The sequence below is a fragment of the Strigops habroptila genome, chromosome 7 (genome assembly GCF_004027225.2).
Source record: "Strigops habroptila isolate Jane chromosome 7, bStrHab1.2.pri, whole genome shotgun sequence".
Classification (NCBI taxonomy): Eukaryota; Metazoa; Chordata; class Aves; order Psittaciformes; family Psittacidae; genus Strigops; species Strigops habroptila.
Genome location: NC_044283.2, coordinates 11,802,856 through 11,825,387, shown reverse-complemented (window position 1 = coordinate 11,825,387; position 22,532 = coordinate 11,802,856). Strand labels below are relative to the sequence as shown.

The 22,532-nt window shown below is 37.7% G+C and overlaps 1 protein-coding gene across 8 annotated transcripts in view; it reads left to right on the top strand.

Moving 5' to 3' along the window:
* SORCS2 (sortilin related VPS10 domain containing receptor 2) overlaps positions 1–22,532 on the top strand; it is a 548,756-nt gene that overhangs the window by 380,753 nt on the left and 145,471 nt on the right. Inside the window, exon 1 of one of the 8 annotated variants that reach the window (XM_030491466.1) lies at positions 6,560–6,601. The exons of the other annotated variants lie outside the window; for them this stretch is intronic. Coding sequence (XP_030347326.1) covers positions 6,593–6,601 — 9 coding nt within the window. The 5' untranslated portion in view covers positions 6,560–6,592. Of the gene's footprint in view, positions 1–6,559; positions 6,602–22,532 lie in introns of those variants that run through there. 8 annotated transcript variants of the gene reach the window in all.

Genomic DNA, 22,532 nt, shown 5'->3' with positions numbered 1-22,532 from the left:
AGTTTGCATTGGTTTTTAGGCTCTCTTATAGATTGGAAAGAGAAAAGTGGTTACAAAACCATTTGGTTGGGATCTATCCTGAAGGAAGGAGCTACCCTTGGTTGTACTTATACCTAATTAATTTTAGTGACCTTTGTGAGAGAGACTAAGGCCTTGCTTCTGTGTAACACCTAGTCATCAGCTTAAGTCTAGCTGTGCTACCAGTTCCATTGAGCTAAATGAGGCTACTGCCAGCTTTCTAGTTGGAGCACTGAGTGTGCTGTGCAGGATCAGGCTGTACACAAACTGCAGGTCTTTCTTTTTTTCCCTCCTCCCAGATTACTGTGTGTTATTAATGAAATGGTGCTGAATGGGGAACCTGACACAACCTCAGCTTTTTAAAGGAACTGCAACAAAGCAGAGGAAATAATGTGTCTATATTGCAATACAGGTATTTCTGTGTTCTGCAAAACAGATGTGGTCATTTCTTCTTTCACTGGATTATGGAGACAATGTTTTGCTTAGGTTTGGGCCTTTTCCTGTGCTCAGAAGTGTTGCTGTGTGTGTGTAATCCAAAGACGTGTTCCTGTGCCCGTACTCTCTTTGGTATTCTAAAAGCCTTTGGCTACATTTTAATGACAACAAAGTTTCCTGTTAATTAACGGCTCAGAATAGATTTCCAAGAGGAGCGTATGAAACAGCCTGAAGAACTTGTAATCGGTGTGGATTTATAAACTGTGTTGCTCTATGTATCTTGTGGTTACGTCCAAAAAGCTTGTCAGCTTCTTGCTTCAAAGGTTTCTACTGTGGCACAGTTTCTACTGTGGTACAGTTTGAGTAAGCCTGCAAACATGCAAATACAATCCAAGATAACCTTTTAATAACACTAAATGCTGATTGATCACGTTGAGTGACAGAGGAGGCCATGCAGGGCTAAACCAAAGTCTAGAGAGGATTCGTATTGCTTTATTTGTATTCATTTTCATTGCTGCTAAATCACAACATTGTAAACGGAACACCCACAGGCATTCCCATGTAATATGGTTCTGTGACCATAGGGATTGTGCCTTTTGCAAGCGTCTTTTCTAAACAATTACTGATGCTGTGTACCTTATAATATAGCCATTTTTTTAATTGCCTAACTTAGTTACAGTACATTTCAATGTTTCAATAAACATTGAAATGTTTATGTTGCTTGCTTTCCTAGCTCTGCCTGCAGTAATTCTGTCCATCCTGAAGTAAGGAATCGAGGATAGCTCCACATGCTTTTGTTTTGATAGGTGCAATCTTCTGGTTTTGGTTGTGGGGTTTTTTTTAAGATATAAAGCAATCCAGCATAGAGGATGACTCTGTTCAGCAAATTGCTGTGTTATGTTAAAGGTGGTGGTGGAGGGAGGTTGCCGCTCTTATGAAGCAAATTTAAAAGTTCCATCGACCGATACCATTAGAAGATGTGTTTTTCTTGGGGGCAGTTGTGGATTTTTTGGTCATTTAACTATTTCTCAGGCTATGCTTATTGAATGTGGTCACTGCTTTCTGTATGGGTGCATCGAGCTAGGTATTTTTGTGGATTGGTAAATTCATATAGTCTTTGTTTTTGCAGTTTAAGGAGTGAGTAAACATTCTTGCAGTGATGTTTTTAGGCACAGTGTTTTCTAGCAAGGTGATTTCAGTTTTACTGACAAAAATGAGTATAATGGGGTGAAATAGAAAATGCTGTTCTAAAGTGATTTGCTAAATATTAGCATTAACTTTAATAATATATATGGATAATAATTGATATTTTAAAATATTGTAAATTGTAATAATTCAGACAAACTGCATAACATGTGAGATCGTATTAGATACCTACCCTGTAAGAAGAACTCTTCAACTTTCAGGACATTTAAGTATATGGTCTCCATAAATGTAAAGTTAAGGAACTGTCATGAGTCAGAGCAAGAATCAGTACAAGGATTGCTAAAAAGTACTTAAGCAGGCTACCATACCTTGGAGTACTTGCACTTGTTGCATTTGGCCACTACAGTAACTACATGCCTGGATTTCTTACCTAGCCTGAAATAACACTGTGGTAGTTCCTGCAGCAGCCTGCTCAATGGAAATGGGATCGGGTGCAGAAAGGTTGAGGATAAGAGCTGAGCTCTAGCACTAGCAGTCAGTTGCCTTGTCTCTGGCATAGAAGTCGTACTGCTGGGTGCACCATAGGAAGACTAAGGAAATAGAAAGAGTTAACATCTCAAATGAAATATCGAGCATGTTGGGCATGAGGAGTTGCTGAAGTACATGTTCACTTGTGAGCTCCTTTGCACAGTCTAATAGGAAAGAAGTGTGGAAAATAAGTCTTAAATCAGACAGTGGTCTTCTAATTGTAGTTTGAAGGAACCTTCTGGAGATAACTCATGTCTTATGTGAGTGGAATGTTTGCTTAGGAGGTAAAAGAGACTGGTTCGGTGCTGTCATCAGCATGATGGCACTGTGACTCTCCGCTTCTGCTACACCTGTCCTGTTGCACAGTGTAGGGCACAGGAAGCAAAAGAGAAAACAAAGGAGGAGGAAAGAAGACACAGGAGTTGTATCAATCCTTGTGACTCAGCTTCTGTATTAAGAAAAGACTGTTTACTATAAAATATACGAGTGGTCTTGCAAGCAGGGGTGCAAGGCTTCATAATCCCTGTTCCTCCCTGCTTCATCCTCCCCAGAGGTAATCTCATAGTGACAGCCGCTTTGACAGGAGACATGGATTTGAATCTTTTTAGGTAGTCATTGAACTTCAGTCTTCCACTCTGTAACAGCTGGATTCTGTGCAGGTTTTTATGCTGGTGGTAAACATTACTAGTACTTTTAAAACACCTATCAGATTGAGGCTTTAGAGGCTTAGGGACAAGAAATAATCTAGTTTTTTGAAACTGGCTGGTCTTCAGTGCCACAATACTTTTTCAGCAAAACCTGAGTGGAAGAGCAAACATCTTATAGAACAAGGGAAGCAGGAAGAATCGTGGCCAGGTTGTCAGTTTAACTTATGTTTTTAAAAGCATTGGAGCAAATAAATAAATCCTTTGTAAGCAACTAGAAGATTAGAATGATGCGTAATAACTGCAATCAAGAAATCAAGGTTAATCATGGGAAAAAATACGTCATATGAATTTAATTATCTGTTCTGACAGCTTAACAGTTCTGAGAGATAGAAGAGAAGCTCTAGATGTCTGTATACATACACATTAGAAAAGTCTGTGAGAATGGACAGATACATCAAATGGGACTTTTCAAGAGCCTGACTTCAGGCCAGTTATTATTCTGTGTTTTCATTAAATACTTAAAGCATAGAGTCTGCTTATTCAGTCTTCAGGTGACAACAACATTAGGAAACATACAAGGATGGTTGGGAGGCAAGGTCTGAGTTCAGTGAATATAAAATCATTCTAGTCATTCTGTTACTGAAATGGTGTGGGTAAAATAAAATAAGCTTAGCTGGATTTCTATGTAGAAAGGGCAGATTTAAACTTCTATATTTAGATAGGAATAATTAACTATACAAGCACAGGATGGGTAATGACTCCTTAGGCATCAGCAATGCAAGAAGAGATGTGGGTTAATAGTCAATTTTAACTTGAACTTAGGTAAACAATGTCTTATCAATGATGTCAAACACCATCTGGAGTGTGTGACAGGAACATTGTGTTGAACAGCAGAAGGAATTCTTTAGTCCTTCTTGAACCTCCTAAGGTCAAAAATAATATGGACCAATTCAGGAGAGTTCAGAGAAAAATAACGAAAGTCCTGAGAAGTCTGTTAGGAAAGAAAAAAAAAGATGACTGTTAAGAAAAGGTTGAAAGAACTGTATGAATACAGAAAAGGTAAGACTGAAGCGTCATGATAACAGCTTTCAAATATATAAAAGACTGTTGAAAAGAGGTAGAGAATATATTCCCGGTCTTTCACAGAGAGATGAGTGAGAAGCAGTCCTGAATTGCAGCAAGGAAGATTTGGGTTATACATCAGAAAAGAACTTCTAACAATAGGGATGGTGAAGCTTTGAGGCAGGTAGCCTGGGGAGAATGTGAGGTTTCCATTATTTCAGGTTTCAAGAACAAGTATCTGTGCTTGGTACTGGGGGAATACAGCAAGAGCACAGGGAGCTCACTGACCCACCATAATAGGTGCATACGAATCTGATGCATCAAGTAACATCTATTAGCTTTATATTGGATTCTTGGAAACAACATGTTTGTAATTGAATGTTTGTTACATGATACTGATACATGAAAATACTAGGATGTAATGCATTGGAATTTGCAGGACCTTTGCTGTCAGGTTCTGCAAAATCAAAGTCAATAACAAGCACTGGCCGAGAAGCATTGGGCCGAGAAGCACTGGCCGAGAAGCAATGGTTCAATGCATTAAATATGCATTGAACCTGAGAAGATGAGCATAACTTATTTGCCTGCTGTTTCATTCTGTGGAAAGATGTTTCTACCTGTTAGTCTTTCAGAAGTGATGTAGAGAACAAATCTGAACTGCTTTTCTTACATTTCTTCCTAAAATACTTTTTCAGCAGTTGACAGCGCAGAGCACGACACTTCCGCTGCAGAGCTGTAGTTGTGTCCTAACCCCATCCTAATGGCACCCCTGGGCCCAATGCTTCTCGGCCAGTGCTTGTTATTGACTTTGATTTTGCAGAACCTGACAGCAAAGGTCCTGCAAATTCCAGCCTTGTTACAGGCTTTTTTCTGTGTCTCCTATGTTCTTTAGCGAGAACTGAGCTTCCCCCGCTTCCTTCCCCTTGCTTGTATAACCCTGGCTTGGATCGTATTAAATGGTCTTCTTAAACATCAGGTCCAAAGCCACCTCTCTGCTTGGTCCTGCTTTTGTTGGGAAAATAGATCTCTTCTGGTTTTATTTTTAAACAGCAAAGGGCTTCACTTTAGGTCAGACTGTTTATCTGAAAGGCACTTCAGAGATAAAAAGAAAAATGCTGTATTTATCTTGCAGTAACAGCAACATCCAGCAAATAATGCAGCTGACTCCCTTGGCTCCTGTGCCTGAGACACAAACAAACCAGCCATAGAAAGCAGCTCATGTTGCTATAGACTCTCGATTTAAGCACTGCCTATTAAGGAACATCTACATGGCCAATTTTTTCTTGCCTTCCTCCCTCAGGAGGAAAAACGACCTAGCTGTTTTTCGGTCACAAAGGTTCCCAGTCCCAACAGAAGTAAAAGTTGTAATCTCTCTTCTCCTTAAGTGGAAAAAGGACATTCATCAGCTCTTGGCATTGGGTGCCAATCGATAGCTCCTATGTTGTTAAAGCCATTCAAAGCAGTAGTTTCAGCATATTTGTAAAACAACTTAATGCAGTGCACAAAAAAAAAAAAAAAGGCGTTGCAGTAGGAAAACCTCACTAATTTCCATGTTAGAATATTCACTGTTAGCCTACTTAAATATTAATATAGATCTAAACCATAAGATTTTTTTTTTCTTCTAATCCAAAACAGACTTTATTTTAAAACCCAGAATGAATTTCTCACATTTCTTATCTTCTAAATACTTAGTTGCCTCAAAATTCAATTTGTCACTAGCTTAGCTGGTGCTGTATGCATCATAAGCTGTGACAGAATTGCTAGTACAACCTGGACTGTTCAGAAGTGGCTCAAAGGCAAGAAGGAGGCGGATGGGTGCTGCTTCACTGAGTTTCTGATTGTGAACTGATCCATAGTATGTAGCTGAGCCTCTACTGCAGTATCCTCCAGTGGTGACATTTCAAGGGACTGGAATTAGCCTAGGATAAATATATCAAGTCTTTTGGCAAATAGAAACTTTCTTTGCTCAAGGAAGGTGAGAGAAGTAGTAGGAAATACTTTTTCTGTCATTATTATTGGGTCTTTCACTGAAATTGGCCTGTGGGGTTTTTTGGTTTGGGTTTAGGTTTGGGGTTTTTTTTCTGAATATATGACAAGCTTCAATTCCTTGCTAACATTGTTCTTTTGAGACTTCGTGACCATCTGTGACTCTCTTTATTTTTTCTAAATTCCAGATAAACTTTACTTTAAAGATAGGGCTTCTCATCCTTATGCAAAATTCTGTGTAATCTCAGAATTAATAGCTCCTGTTCATTGGATAAAGAAATCAGGACTTATGTTGTTCAGACCATGCTTTGGTAATAGCCTTAAATATATTTCACGTGTATGTGAAATACATTTCCCATATCACTTATGATAAAGCACATGTAAAAAAAAATAAAGTTGAATTGTATGTGTTCTGAGAGACAGAGATCCGAGGGTTTTTTCCACCCATAGAGCTGAGATAGGAGTATCTACTTCCCATACAGCAGGCGAGTGCTTTGAAGTATGTGTATTGGATGGTCTGACTGGATAAGGCTTTAACTTTGGGAAGATCTTAAGTACTCAGATGTGTGCTGAAAAGTTGCATGCCTAGCTCTAATTCAGGGTTACAGGTACTCTTGGTATTGATCACAGAATGCTTGAGGCTGGAAGTCATCTCGTCCAACGCCCCTGCTCAAGACGGTTGGCCAGGACCGTGCCCAGACAGCTTTTGAATATCTGCAATGATGGAGACATCACAACCTCGTTGGGCAGCCTGTGCCAGTACTTCCATCATGCTCACAGTAAGAAAGTGTTTCCTGATGTTCAGAAGGAACATGTCATGTTTCAGTTTGTACCTACTGCTTCTGGTTTTGTCACTGGGCACCACTAGAAAGAACCTGGCTCTGTCTTCTTCGCGTTCTCCCTTCAGGTATTTATAGACATTGTTAAGTTCCCCCCACCCGAGCCTTCTCTTCTTCAGGCTAAACAGTCTCATTTATAACATCACACATACCACATCATACAAAATTTTATTATTTTCATGAAAACTCGTTAATATTTCTGTTTATATGTCAGATTATTTACTGACCTGAAAGCAGTCGTACCTATAAAAATCTATTGAAAGCAGGTGGTTTGACATATTAGTAGAGTCAGGGTTGAGTATTATGTGTTTGAATAATTTAATACATGAAGCTGTAGTTCTGGTCATAACAAGCTTCTGAGCAATTCAGCTTGACTTTGAGATCCCAGATTGAGTTTGGAGTGGAGGACTAGTAAATAGTTATGAAAATCTATGAAAGAGAATGTCTTCTGTTATGAATTTTTGCAGTCATAGCTATAATGCAAATTTCACTAAATACATGTACTTCAGGATAAGAAGGAATATTCTTTCCTTGTTCAGACAGATTTAGCCTATGCTACAGGGAAATCCCTTTATCTTATCATGGTTTTCTTCTGTGGTAACTAGGTGTTATCAATCATTTTACAGTGTCATCAGATGTTGTTCTTTTCTGGAGAATAAATGCACTTGCAGTAGCAGATCTCATTCAGTGTAATGTTTCCAAGGTGAAGCCTTGAGATATTTTTCTTAATAAGAGCTTGAATTCTTAGATCTCATTATTGCTTATGTTTAGAGGAAGCTGTGTTAAAATTCAGTTGTGTTAGTAAAAATGGCCAATTGGTTAAAAATTCACTTGTATATGTAACATCTCCAATATTGCATCTTTTTTGGTTCTGACTTTGAAGATTAAAGGTGACTTATGGGGTTGTTAGAAGTGGATTTCACGCCAAGTTTTGAAGAAAACCCTGGTCTACTAGTTAAAGAAGACACAAAGCTATAATTCTTTCTTTGATGAAGTCTACCACTGTGAGATTTGACACTTGAGTCCCCATTGTATTCTGTACATACAGGATGGATTTCTGATAAACGTATATGCTTCTCTCTTCTGACATGTGGTTTTTTTAGAGGATATATGACATCTCTATCCATTCTTGCTGTCAGTGATCTCAGGATGTTCTCAGGGTAAATAACAGAATATCTTCTAAAAGTTGTATTGTATAAATTAAATTGTAGCTAAAGAGGAGCTTGGTGGCTCATTACTACAGAAGAAATAAAATTGCTTTTTAATTGGCAGTAGCATTGAGAAATATGTATGCATTTGTATGCATGAGAATTTTACAGTTGTCCTTAATGTAGTATTTCCTCTCTTCTTTCATACTTTTTAATAAAGATGCAGAATTCAGTTTCGAGTACTTGATATGTGGCAGTTAAACATAAAAATTAACTAAATGTAGCTTGGTCAGATTCTTCATAAGAACATTAAAGAAATTTTTGTGCAGACTGGATAAAAACTGGCCAATGCTTTATCATGACTTTGTCTTACATGAGGAATGTTAGTGGTGGGAAAATACAATCTGTTCAACTTGAAAAATTTTTTACTGAGGCTTCTATCTGTTTAAAAAAATGACTAAGTAAGTAAAGAAGGCAGTGTTCTGAGCCCAGTGTATCTTAAATGGTCCTTTTTGAGTCACATACTCGACAAAAATGCCAGAATGCAGTCTTGTGCTTACAGCTTATCTTAATGTTTCTTCTGTCATACAGACTGGCAGGTATTTTATTTCTTCTCTCTTAACAAATCTTTGCTACTGGCCTAAGGTACATCTTCAATTAAGGAGGAGTGTGTTGGAGAGAAGTCAAAGGAGCTACACTTCCTTATGGGCACCAGAGTATCACAGCTTGTATGACATCACATCTGCAAAATACATGCAGGAATTTGAATGCTATGTGATTTGGTTTTTTTGGGATCTGCGTGCAGGTTGGACAGAGTCTTGGGCGACATGGTCTAGGACGTGGCGTCCCTGCCCACGGCAGAGGGGTTGGAACTAGGTGATCTTAAGGTCCTTTCCAACCCTAACTATTCTATGATGACAGGATATTAACCCTTAGAACTTTCAGCTGGGGTCAAGGCACATTGTACTGAGCATTGACTTTTTTTTACAGCTGGATTTGAAGTATGGAAAAAATTATCACCATGCTGGAGGGATATTTTGCACTTGCTGGTTGATGGATTTTCTGTTGAGCATCTGGTAAAGGAAGATTGCAGATAAGGGAGAAGGCATAGGGAATTGCAGGAGGATTCAGAAGCTGAGTGTAGCCAAATCATTTATCAGAGAAATAAGAATGGATTAGGCAACTGCTTGGTGGGTGTATAACAGCTGCTGCTCTGAGGCTGTAGGAGCTGTGGATAGGAGGAAAGGTGCTAGATACATAATGTGTATGCTTTGAATGTTCTCAGTTGAGAGTGCAGTTGATGATGCAGCACTTCTTCAGTCCTGGCAGGTTGACAAAAAAATCTTTCTGGTGTATTTTTCAAGTGGATTTTGTGTTTTGTTATCGGTCTCTCTTAAGTGTCCACTCTCGTTTGCAGTCTCTGCAGCTGCAGTTACACATCTTGACGTGGCTTCTGAGGCTTTTAAGTAATACCAGTGTTCTAAAACCTTATCAGCATTTAAGACCAGCAATTAAATTAACAGGCAGTACCCCAATACTTCCTCCTACTGTAAACCAAAACAATTCTTTTTTTTTTTTGCTTTAGCATCAGGGAAAGATTTGCATATCCGTATTTTGTTTGGCTCAGAAAGCAGGATAAGAGGGGCACCTAGATTGAATGCCTGCCAATTTTTTTAAACCATAGGGGTCATTGTCTCAAATGAGTAAAAATCACTACTAACCTCAAGTGCTATTCAATGGACTTGGGAGTTAGATGGCAGTTTTCAGTTACCTGTGGTTCACCATACAGCACATGTGTTCATACAGAGCTGTATTCTTTTGCAGCATTATAAGAAAGTGCAGATTGTCACAAATTAGGTGACTGTTTTGCTGCTAGAAAGCTGTGTATTTTGGAGAATTCTGCATATATATATGTTTTTAGACTGTTTTCAAGAAGTGCAATCTCATTAGTTTATCAAAAGAAATACCAAGATATGACATGACTATGATTTATGAGTATGGTAACAGGAGATAGTTTTCAAGAAACACTAAGGCAAACAATTTAAACTTCATACTGCATCAGATTTTAATGGGTTGTGACTTTTACTTTTTAAGGTTCCTGGCTTGAAACTAGTGACTTACTCTATAATACAAAATATACTGTAGAAAAATATTAGTTGAACTTGAGAATAATAAGTGATACCACTTATTATTCTCAAGTTCAACTAATATTTTTCTACAGTCTACTGCACTGATTTCATTTCTGATGATCCCTTCCCTTAGAAATCTCTGAATCGGTGATTCCCAAGTAATAAAAAAGCTCTGGCAAAACTAAGCTAATGTTGACCTCTCAAATTCTTATTAAAAATAAATTGACAAAGTTAGACCAAAAAGTGAAACTAAGCTTCATTAGAGAATGAAAACCTTTCTTGAGTATATCTAGGAAAAACAGGGGACTAGAAAATCATAAACTTTTCATGAGATCTTGGCAGTTACATCTGGCTTGTTCTATGTTCCTACATCCCAAACTGAATAAGCAGCTGGCACATAATCTTTGTTACAGTAAGTGCAGCCGTCTGTGTCACTGTTAGTGGACTCTGTCCCAAACTGTGTCCAGTTAGAACTGAGTGTTCTGTTTTCAGTTTTAAATTTTCCAAGTCTAATAGTGAGTTTCATTTGTTTTCTATCAGACTCGACCAACTCTGGCTTAACAGGATGTCTGCAAATTTGTCTAAATAGTCTCTTTTTGAAGTTATTTTCTTCTGAATCTCTTTTCTGAGCTAATGCGAAATATTAAGTCTTGATCCCATAATAGCATGTCTGTCACCCATCACTAGATGTTGTACCTGATCTCTTCTTCAGGGTTAATTTTATTTATTTATTTATTTTCCTTATTCATGCAGATGTTTATGGGGATTATATCGCTTTAGTTGCAGCTGCCAGAATAGGCTTGTCAATCCATCAAGTTTGGGGTCACTTTATACCATTCATTGGTGTTTTTTCATATTGCTCACCTAAAGAGGGAGATTTCTCCTGCAAACTGTTTTAATAATGTTGTAATTTATTAGTTGCCTGCTGATTTATGAATGGTATTGAACACCAGTCTTTCCTGTTATCCCCATCTACTGCTTTTCACACCATTGAGAGGATCTTTTGGATTTGTAAAGGTTAGAGAAAGTTATATTAAATAAAGGTAAGAGCAGAATATCTTGGGAGATAACAGATGTAGAGGGAATTTCGTAAGAAAATTCTTGTGTGTAACAGAAAAAGCTATCTAAAAAATGAAATGAAGTGATGGTCATTCAGTGACGACATCAAGAGAAGGAGAGGAGAGTTCTCTATTCTCACGCTGTTCATTAAAAAAACCCCAGTGAAGTATGTCAGAGCTCTCTCTCCTTTTTTGGAGGAAGATAGCTGTTGACCACTAGAATTCAACAAGTTACAAGGTCAACTCGGACCTTTTGGAGGTAGAGGGAGTTATGGGGTGGAGAATATGAGGCCTGAGACAATTTGTGAGGAAGGTGTAACTGCTGCAGCTGTTGTGTTGCTTTTTAAGGTAAGTGCATAAATTAATAAATCTTAGGCCTGGAGGCCCATTAAACTTTTTTATGTAATAAAGATCACAAGAATGTGCACCAGTGTGATGAGCTGAAGAGCTTGTTTGGACTGCATAGGCAAAGTAGTTTGTTTACAAGATGCCTTGAGTATTGTTAAAATACTAGGTTATCAAGTCAGAAATTCTGATTTCGGAAGTCTATAATGCTTAAAATGCAGAAGTACTTTGCATAATATACATAAGGATTATAAAATTTCTCCTATAGGGTCATGCTTTAGATCCAGTTGGTAACTCTGAGCAATGCAGCCATTTGCTCACCCTGCCTTTCCCCCCACCAAGGGCGGGATAGGGAGGAGAATTGAAAGAATGTAAACCGGACAGGTTGAGAGAAGAACAGTTTAATAACTAAAATAAAGTAAAATATAGTGATAATAGAAAAAATAATAATAATAAGAAGAAGAAATGACAAGAGAAGAAATGAAAGCTCAGAAAACACAAGTGATGCACAATACAATTGCACACCACTCGCTGACCGATGCCCATCCCATCCCAAAGCAGTGATTGGCAGCTCCCAGCCAACTCCGCCCGGTTTATATACTGGGCATGACGTGCTGTGGTATGGAATACCCATTTGGCTAGTTTGGGTCAGGTGTCCTGTCTCTGCTCCCTCCCGGCTTCTTGTGCCCCTCCTCACTGGCAGAGCATGAGACTGAAAAGTCCTCGATCAGGGTAAGTGCTATTTAGCATCAACTAAAATATTGGTATGTTATCAATCAGCATTGTTCTCAGACTGAAGCCAAAACACATCATTGCACCAGCTACTAGGAAGAAAAAATGTTAGAGCTGAAATCGGGACATATAGCATGAGACAATGATAATAATAATAGGTATTCTTCACAAGAGACATCTCCTGCTCATTGCAGGCATTTGTTTAACTTATAAAATAATTCATTTTATGTTTAAATATAATTTTATTGTAGAGGCTTCTGTAACTCAGAACATCTGTAGTTTCACTAGGAAAAAAAAAAAAAACAAACCAGTAATAACTGAACAAGAAAGTTCTCATAAAAGTGATTTCCTGGTACTGCTAGGCTGTTGAGTCTGGAAATTGTCTTGTTTTGGGACAAAGTCCAGCACCAAGCTATACATCTGTACAAAGACATTTTCTTTTGTGATTTGTTTATTTGCTTTTTAAATTCATACTGAATTAAGTGCTGCTCCCTCTCAGTCCCTGACACCTTTTTGATGTTTGTTTTTTCCCCTTGACCCTTTGCAGAGCACAGTATTGACTCCCATTTAGAACAAGGGAATGCAGTGATTTTATCCATAAGGTTTCTTTCCGATTGCTTGTCTCAACAAAGCTGAGGAGTCTGTTGCTATCTAATTGCAGTTGCTTTCGGAAATGAGCTCCATCATTTTTACATAGCAGTAGAACCCAGAATTCCTCGATGTCGTGGATTTTCTAGGTAAATTAAGGCAAACGAATTAATTGTGAAGGTGTATTGCCTGTGTACTTGTCCGTGAGGTATTCTAAAATACAATTCAGAAATACTCCCTTTGCAGCTCTGTTGTGTTTCAGGGGAAATTATTTGTACGGGAAACACTGTAAGTCAGTTTGCTAAAGTATGTCATCCACGATGTCTAAATTCCTAGTTCTCAGCTAGGCACAGGGTTTTATTCATCATGACTCACTTGGGAGGTTTATAATAATCATAGAATCACCTCCTTTTCCTCCCCACCTGTCCTGTCTGACCTTTTTCTCCTGCTAATCAGTGACTGAGATGTTTTTATTTCCGTGAATTTTGTCATTGTGGTGACTCCTCTGGAGATAGGCCTGAGTTCGGATAATTCATGTCAGCTCAGAGCTCCAGACAAGTGCAGAGGAAGACAGCAGGGAGTGATAGAAATTGGCATTTGGAGAAATAGAGGATAAGCAATAAATTTTTAAAACCCAAGTGATGAGGAAGTGGGAACACACAGGGAAAGAGATAGCAGCAAAAGTATTTTCAGAAATAGGACATCTTCCCAAGTCATGGATTGGAAACAATGGGACATGTTATGATGTCCTAAATTCCTGCTGCACCTTTTAAAGAGACATTGCATGCATGGCTTCAACAAGGGCAGTGTTAACTGAGTAAATTCTTTACTAGATTGATTTCTCTTTCATAAGCTCAAATCCATTGCTAGAATACTATTTGTATTTCACTGTCAAGCTCATGAATTTGCCACGTCAAGACTGCAAACTTGAACAATGTTTACCTGTATGCAGCTTTTTAGGACACCATAGTTTGCACTAATTGAAATTCTCACAGTGATTTCTAAGTTCAGAATGTAAGTTTAAAGAAATACAGTGATTTAGCAAGCTGGCACTACTAACTCCTCAGGATTACAGCTACATTTTCTTGCAGTTTACAGCACACATAATTTATAAAATTGAAATCCCAGGAATGTGCTCAGCTCACAATGGTAAAGTGTTAGAAAGTGAGCTCAGCTGACATGTCACCTTCAATTTGCTGCAAGACATGAGATTTTTTGTTTCTCAGGTCTTTTGTTGTTTTTGTGGGGTTTTTTGTGGTTTTTTTGTTTGTTGTTTTTTGTTGTGGATTTTTTTTTCATTTATTTGTTTTGTTTTGTTTTTTGGTTTTTTTTTAGATAAATTGGATGAATCACAAGGAAAAGTTGTCTAGGGTCACCCAGTAAAGTTCATGTTTCAGTGCCTAATTTTCCCTAGGCTTTTTATCTTCTGATTTAAATACCTGATTGCATGGTCTCATTAAAAATGAACTGGAAGCAAGAACTTATAGAAATCCTATCAAAAACAACTGCTGCGATTTGAAAAGTTAGGCCAGTTAAATGGTAAGCTTTCATATTAAATAGAGATGCAGTGGCTTTCAATTGAGGCACACATAAATAGTACATTTACATTGCTATAGAATGTTTTATGTTATAAATTAGTTCTCAAATCTACAGATGGATTGTTTTTTACCTTCTTTTTCATTAGAAGTGTATTAGAATCCAGTAGGAGCTAATGATCTTAGGATGTAATATGCACTGATTTTTGCAAGTTAATGAATCTACAAATTCAGTTTTTTCAAGAAAGAAAAGATAATGCAACTCTAAATGTATATTAGTTCTCTATTTGACAAATGTAGATTAATATTGAATTAAAGGCTTCCTAGAATACTAATAAATATTATTTGATAAATTTCAGTAAAGCTTGAGATTCTTACGGTAATGTACAGTAAATTGCAAATCTCATTATGTCGGTCTTTAGAAATCCTTTCTGAGAAGAAAGTAGATGGTGATTATAATGCAAATTGTGGTGCAAACTAAATATTAGCTAGCAAGGTGCTATTCTGTTTAGATTTTATGATTCTTATTTTCTCTGATAAACCTACTGCATTAATTTTAAAAATAAAGTGTTAAGGAATTTCCATGCCTATTGTACATTGGGTTAAAGTGCTGCTTTTCGAGGGGGTTTTTATCTTGTAATTTGTGGGGTTGTTTAAAATGATTCCATTTAGCTGTGGAGATACAGAAGAGTGCTCTCCTTGGCTGTTTCCTCCTCTGAAATTTTTATTTTCTGCAATGATTGCTTAGTTTGGAGAAGTGGAAGAAAAGGTGATTTGAACTGGTGTGACATGGTTTTGTTGGGATCCCTGGCACCTCTTGTGGCCTTAATTTCTTTAGATTGGTTATGACATTCCTATTGAGCTGTCATCCTGTCTCTCTCCAACATGACAATGCTCACGACAGCTTTGACGCTTTTTTGTGGTGACACGTTTGTCAGAAGTGTAACTTTTCCTCGGCGTATGCCGCACATACTGAAACTGTCTTTACGTCCAGGATGGACTCCCATGGCAACAGCAGTGTATTCACTGAAAGGTTAATTACAGTCATGTTGATAAATGAAGAGCTCCAGGAGCTGTGCAATGACTAATCTCATCTACCTGTGCTTGCCACTGAGGTGGTGCTTGGTGTGGGAGAGTGTATCATTCCCTACATTTTGTAATTATGCAGCCCATGAAGCAACACTTTTTACAACAATCACGGCAGAGCAAATTTTATCAAATTTATTTTGATCAGATTCAGATGAAGGGCACAGTCCATTGCTGCCCCATTGATGTCTGTTCAGGAGGGCTAGGGCAGCCAGTGCCTCTGAATCACCATATGGGGTATTTCCGTTGGCCGGCTTGGGAACCTGGCAGCACTTCTAACTGACTATTTTGTGAAGATTTTCTCTGGTTTCATTAGTGCAGAAATGTAATGTCAAAATTCATAACTATTCTTGAAAACAGAAGAATAAGGAAGTATCAGCCTGGAGTTTATGAGCAGCCAGTTTGTTATCCCTTCCTCCTTTTTTGACCCCATCACCAAAAATCTGTAAGGAAGTGGTACACAAAGTGAAAAGTTTCAGACCAAATCCTTACAGACTTACTAGAATCCATTTTATTGGTATCTGACAACAGATAAGAGAAAGTGTAATCTCCATATCAGCCCTACAAGGGTATCAATGCCTGATGAATATATTGAGAGAAAATACCTCTGAAACACCATGGAGGGAAATCCACAGCTGTCATCTTTAAGCTGTGACCGAACTTTTCAAGGACAGAAGGGATTGAATTGTCAGGTGAGGTTTAATAAATGCATCTTATATTTCAGTTAGTTACTTTGTCCAGTTTCACTTATTGAGTATCATAGAATATCTCAACTTGAAAGGGACCCATAAAGATTATTGATTCCAACTCTCTGTTCCTCACAGGGCTACCTGTATCCTCGATACTACCCATATCCAAAGATAGCTAGTGTCTTTGTTATACTGGTCACCGTACTGAAGTTCTACAATTCTCTTTTGAAAGCAAAGACTGATTCAGTAGTGTAAAATGTAGGTAAAATCCTTAGTAGTCTAATTTGAGCTAAACGCAGTTTTGGTTTGGTGTTCTTTTTGTCTGTAATGGACAGCCTGGGTATATACTCAGGTGACGCACTGGGATGCTATTCTACCATTTAATTCCAGCACAGCTGATACCAGAGAGGAGTGTATATTGCAGGATTTGTAAATATTGCTGCCTACTTTTTGTCAAGCAATGACTTTATTTATGATCAAATGTGTGCATATGTGGAAGGGAAAGCAAGTATACTTGAGCCAACAAAATGCATACTGAGCTTAGCCATGCTTTCATTCATTCTCTTTTTCTTCCTTTACCAAATTTGATTTTATGCCCTTCAGAATAGCCTCTATCTGTCTTTAGGAAGTACATTACTGTTTCTTTCTGACACTGTGCAAGTGATAAATACTAACAAAATTTCACCTGACCTGCAGTGAGAAGTCAGGGACACTGGGTCAGAGAAATTTACTCAGCAAAGTAGAAAAAAACCCTCATATAAGTTGATTGGAATTTCAGGCTTTTGAAGAGTGTAATCACAATTTGGAAATGTATTTGCAAATTTCCTTGCGGAAGTAATCAAGAAGTTGGAGAATGTTTAAATTGGATGCACAGAAATGTTGATTCCCGCCTCCCCCCCCCCCCGCCCTTCATACCCCTGAAGGAAATCTGCCTTATAGAGTCAGCCTTTTAAATATATCTACTATGAAATGAGATGGCTTGGTGCTTATTTCTTAGTCCAAGTTTAGATCATTCCAGTGATGGATGCAGAATAGTTAGATACCCCGTTTCTAGTGTGATTGAAGACTTGTGAGACGTGATAGCGGGAATAGCTAGCAGTATGTTGAAGGACATGACAGAGGTCACTTTTTAAACAATCTAAATTCTCTCAACATTTTTTTTTTTTGTAGCCAGTTAGTTTATATTGCAGCAGAACATGTTAAGCCAAGTAGAGGACCACAAAAATACACAGGAGCTGGATGGGCAGCTGCTATTATCAGTAACTGTTACTGAAATAATCTACATAGTCACATTGCAGATAACCATGCTGCTTAATAATAATGTCATTCCCCAATTTTAGTTTGCTATCTGGAAGACAAATGTAAAAGCTACTTTGAAACAACATGGGGAAGGCACGCCAGGGGTTACTGCTTTGTGTGGATAATGTAGACACAGTGTTGAAGTAATGCTTCTGGACAGCTTTTACAAGTATGTAAAAATTTGTGTATGGTCTGTCTAACAGTACTTTTATTTCCAGAAACTTTCCAAGTTTCCTTGGGGGACAGGATATGGCCACCAGAAAGAAATGCGCTATAGCTGTGTGCTGTTATGATGATAGCGAGTGACTTCAAAGGCAGGGAACCTCATCAATAGGTTTTGACCCAAACCTTCACTTGCCCTCGCTAAGGTTTAGTCTCCAGACTTGTATGTAAAGGCTATAAAAGCACATATGTTTACACAAAAGACACGAACATTGGCTGCTAAGTAAGTGGCTGGCCTGCTGCCATCTTTGGGTAATCTACTACAATAGCATATGTTGGCGAGAAAACATGTTTATGTAAATGACCAATTTGTAGACAAGGAATGCTGAGTGGGATTTGTCTCGTCTGAGCATACCTGACGTTAGAGGACTGGAAGATTAGCCTTGTCATTAGTAATTACTCTCTCTTCCTCCAGCCCTTGCAGGGAAAGAATGATACCCCGAGCACTTTGCTGCTCACTACCTGCTGCCGTGTGATAATTGCTTTGGCTCAATCATACCTTAGTTAAAATATTATCGATAATTTGTCTACAAAGAAATGCTCGCATTTCTTAATGGGACGTCAGATCATAGAATTATGTTATCACTTTCCTTAATCATCTAAAACTTTAATATAAAATAACTAAAATTTACCCTGGTCTTTGCTTTACTGTGGAAACATTGGTCAGTAAGTTTTCACACGGTTGATTTCCATATGCAGAACTGAGAAAGCAAAGACTAGAGGATGATATGCAAGAACATCGAGGGATGGGATGCAAAAAAGATGTGTGTGTATAGAGAGGTAACACTTTACACGTAAGATGACATATCAATTGCTTAGCAACTATAGCTGAGCAAAGCTCAACAATTTTATTTCTTCTTCATCTGTTTAAAGACTTTCTCCAAATTTTGGATCCCAAGTGTAACAATAAACAATTTTCAGTTAATATTCCAGTAGAAAAAGAAAACCCGCAGATCCTTATAGTAAAACTTAAACTGGTTCTGTACCGAAACACATATTTCAAGTGATTTTAAAGAAAAATCACTGAGGTTGACTCCACTCAGGTTACTTCAGGAAAAAAGATTTCCTAAATACTAGCATGTTTCTAACACATTATTTTCTATTTGGAATTTATAATGTGTAGGGATAATTGAATAATGTGCTTCAAGTTCGTTTGATTTACTGAAAATAATAGCTACGTTTTGTGCTTGCAAATCAGATAAATTTTATGTGATTTCAAATTTGGTTGCCATGTTAGGCACTAACACAACCATTTGCATGTTTTTAAATCAGTAGTAAATGCATTTAGATGTCATAGATGCAAGTAGTAGTCACAGATGTGTTAGATGCAAGCAAGTGCCTTTAAATCATTTAGGTGTACATAATGAGTCAACTTTTATGCACCCAGATATGAGCTTACAATGCTTCTGTTTTTATTACATTGCCTAGTTAGAATTGCTGTTGGTAGCATAAATGTCAGTAAATACTATTGACATATGTGTGTGTATGTATATGAATATGTGTATGTGCATATATATGTTTTTATATATATATGAATCTCAAAATTATATTGGGGTCATAGAAGAAATTTTTTAATCTCTTGAATTGATCACATTTGGCCAAGAAATCTGGCTGCTTTGATCCCTGACAACTCTTGAGTCCCACTTCAGAGAACATCACCATTAAGTATGTACCTGAAGGGACGATATCTTGGCAAAAAGATCAGTGTGTGGAATGGTGCCAATGAAGAACAAGGGTTTTATATTAGCTATTATTACTGTATATATTTGGTTTGATTTCTGGTTGGAAAAATCCTTTGGAGAAAACCTGTCATTGACTATACGGAGTAAGCCTTTGGCTTAAGCTTTCAACAAATATGCAATCAACTGTCTTTGGATATATTTTGGTAAAATGTGACTAGTTTTTGTCCAGTATTTACTGGTCTTTCTTTGACTATGCATCCTGCTAGTGTGTAGGATATTGTCTACACCCGCCTTTTCAATGTTTTTTAGCATTACATTGTAGCTGCTTTGTGAATTTCTGTATTGTGCTATTTTTGTTCTGAGGCTAAAAAGCAACTTATGCTTTTAAACTACAAGATAAGAGCAGTGGCTTGATTATGAGCTTGATGGAGCTAGTGAGTTTGGTTCTGTTAAAGGTTAAGTAAAATCTAACTGGGAAAGGTAGTGATGCTGCAAGAGAAGATTTTACAGTGCAGTCTTAAATTTCTTCCAATACATGCACAAGAAGGAGTGATTCAGTTAACTGCAGCTGTCAGCGTACAACCTTGTGTGTGTCATTTTGGGGCGAAGGTGGGAGGGGAAAGGATAGACTGGTGTGTTGGCTTCAAATGGCATTTATTCAGAGCATATAAGCATTAAAGCAAAACAGTTGTGCCCAGGAAATGCGTTGCCTAGCCTGTGGTCTGGGACATCATTATTAAACATTCTGTATTGATTTTAGACATTTTTCTAACTGTTATAATTTTTAATTTGGAGAGCGATTTTCCTCTTTGGCCTTCATCCTCACATCAAAGTCTAAACATTCGATTGCTTCCATGATTGAGGCAAATATCTGTGGGAGATTTATTCCAGTATACATCTAGCAGATAGGGAGGGGATTTCTTTGCCTTCAGAAGTAGATTATGTAAAAGCAGGCATAAACTGCGTCTCATTGGTGCTGGATATAGGGAGGCAAGTTCCTTCATTCTCTTTCCACCAATAATTAGCATAAAATGTTACTCCATGCTCCAATATGCTTTTGTGATCTCTTTTTCCATAGCTGACATAACTCAAATACACTTGATGTTTAAATGGTGCTCCATATTGCCAGAGTGTTGTACAAATCATTAACAGTCCTTGTCATTACCCTTTCATTTTTGTGATGAGAAAGGTATCATCATCATCTTTACAGAAAAGTCTGACGGGAATGTGAAGAGGCTTCTTTATCCTGATTCACTGGTAGAGAGTCAGCCCCAGATAATGACAATGCCTGGAGTAGAGTGGGTGGTCACTAGGGTGCAATTCTGACTACTGAACCATGCTGCCTTGCTTGGAGGAGAGGTAAGAAAGGATTTAATAAGAACTGCTAGGTGGCTGGAGGCAGCTACGGTAGGAAGTGAGGCAGTATTTGTTGCAAGATGCATATAGCTGTTGTATTTCCTTGCCAGGGAAGTGAAAGCATAAATATTCAGCTGGATTTCTATTTATTTTTAGCCAGTTAAGGGGACTATACAATCTCTTTGGAGCTAGATCTCTCTGAATAGAATGGCCATTTTTAGTTGCAAGACAGTTTCCCTCTCGTATTCTGTTGTCTTAAGTAGATTATGCATCAGATTTCTGTAATTCCTCATTGCGCTAATCCTATTTTCCTGCTTTGAATCTACCCAGTAGGTGACCAGTTTCCAGTTAGATTTTCCAGAAGTGGTTTTGTTTCGGTTGTAGTGAGACCCACTTTTTAAACAAGAAATCTGATTGCACATCAAACATTTATTTTGTGACTCCAGTGAAGTCCTGCTTGAACAGCTTTCTTCCAATTCACACTACCCTTTAGACTGCTTTTGTGTTACAGTGAATATTTTTGTCACTGATATGTGAAGAAATAAAGAACTGAAGAAGAATGACAAATGGAGATAAAGCACTATAAGTTGGGTTGAAAAGTAAACGTTTGTTTTGTCTCTTCCTGATAGCTTAGCATAAATGCTTCCTATATAGCCTATTACTTTTGAGATCTTGTATTCTTAGTGTCTGACACATTTATGTCTCATCATAGTTTGACCAACATGACCTGAAAGTATTAGCAAAATTCTTGTAGCTGCATAATATACCTTTCTGCGAAGGATAAGCCTTTCAAGTGTGTACCCTATTAAAAGAGAAAAGCTGAAGGGGAATATGAAGCTGTGCATGGTATTTTGGATTCCTGCAGATGAAAAGTCCTGAGGACTTTGTATGATGAAATTTTATCATCAAAAAAATTACCGGGCTGAAATTCTTCCCAATTCCATATACGATGTAGCTGTAGTTGTCAGATAATACAGCATCCAACTAGTTCAGTCCTTGTTCAGCTAGTTCAGCTGGGCTTGGATGTGTCTGAAAAGTAAGTGATGAAATAAAATAGAATCTCCTACCATAGGAGGTTCCATAGTTCTGTAGTTTGAGGTCAAAACAGAATTGCCAAAAATTGTGACCATGGCTTTGTTCCAGGATAACATCTCGTGCTATGGGTCAACTTTATCCAATCTGCCAGATTTCTGTTATAGTCTAATGAATAATTTGTTTCCTGACTGGTTATGAGAATAAAATCTTAAATCAGAATCTGTAGGGGGGCACCAGTATATTTGTTGAAGTACTGATCATGTTTATTTTTACCCACTGCTCAGGTTTGGCAGTTGCCTTTATCTATATTTGTGGTACAGTGTTTAACTTGCAGATGACATATAAAAGTTTTTCATTAACTCCTCTCCTATTAAACTTCATATTCAGCCTTGTGTTCTTGTTCTAATAGGCACATTCTTTCCAATGAGTCAGAAACGCAGCTCTTCCAACACAAGAATTTTTACAGCAGTGTTTTTCTGCCTGAGTCACTTATCTATTGTACAACTGTCTACTGAAGAAATTTCATAATTTCCTGAAATAATCATCAGTGAAACAGAAGGGAATGACAAATCCTTACAGTAATAAAGAGTAGTGGAAGAAGCTTGTAGAAGCAGATGAGCTTTTCTTCTGCTCTTCTTGCAAAGGTGTTTTATTTTCCTCCAAATATTTGTTTCCTTTAAAATCTGGTGGCCTCTAGTTGAAAGTTTGTTTTACATAATTGATTTTTTGGCAGGGAAACCCTAAATGACACATCTAATGTATATTGCAGGCATCTGTTCTTAGATAGTAAGTCCTGCTAGAACATTTTAAAGCCTTCAACTACCAGATGGCTGTACGAGTTTAAAAAAAACTTCATTTTGAACCTGGGCTCAGGTTATCTCAGTCCAATCATTTTTGTTTGTGAATTCAGAACAAAGCATCAGGGAAATACACAAGTACAATGCTACTCAGTTTAATGATATGTACT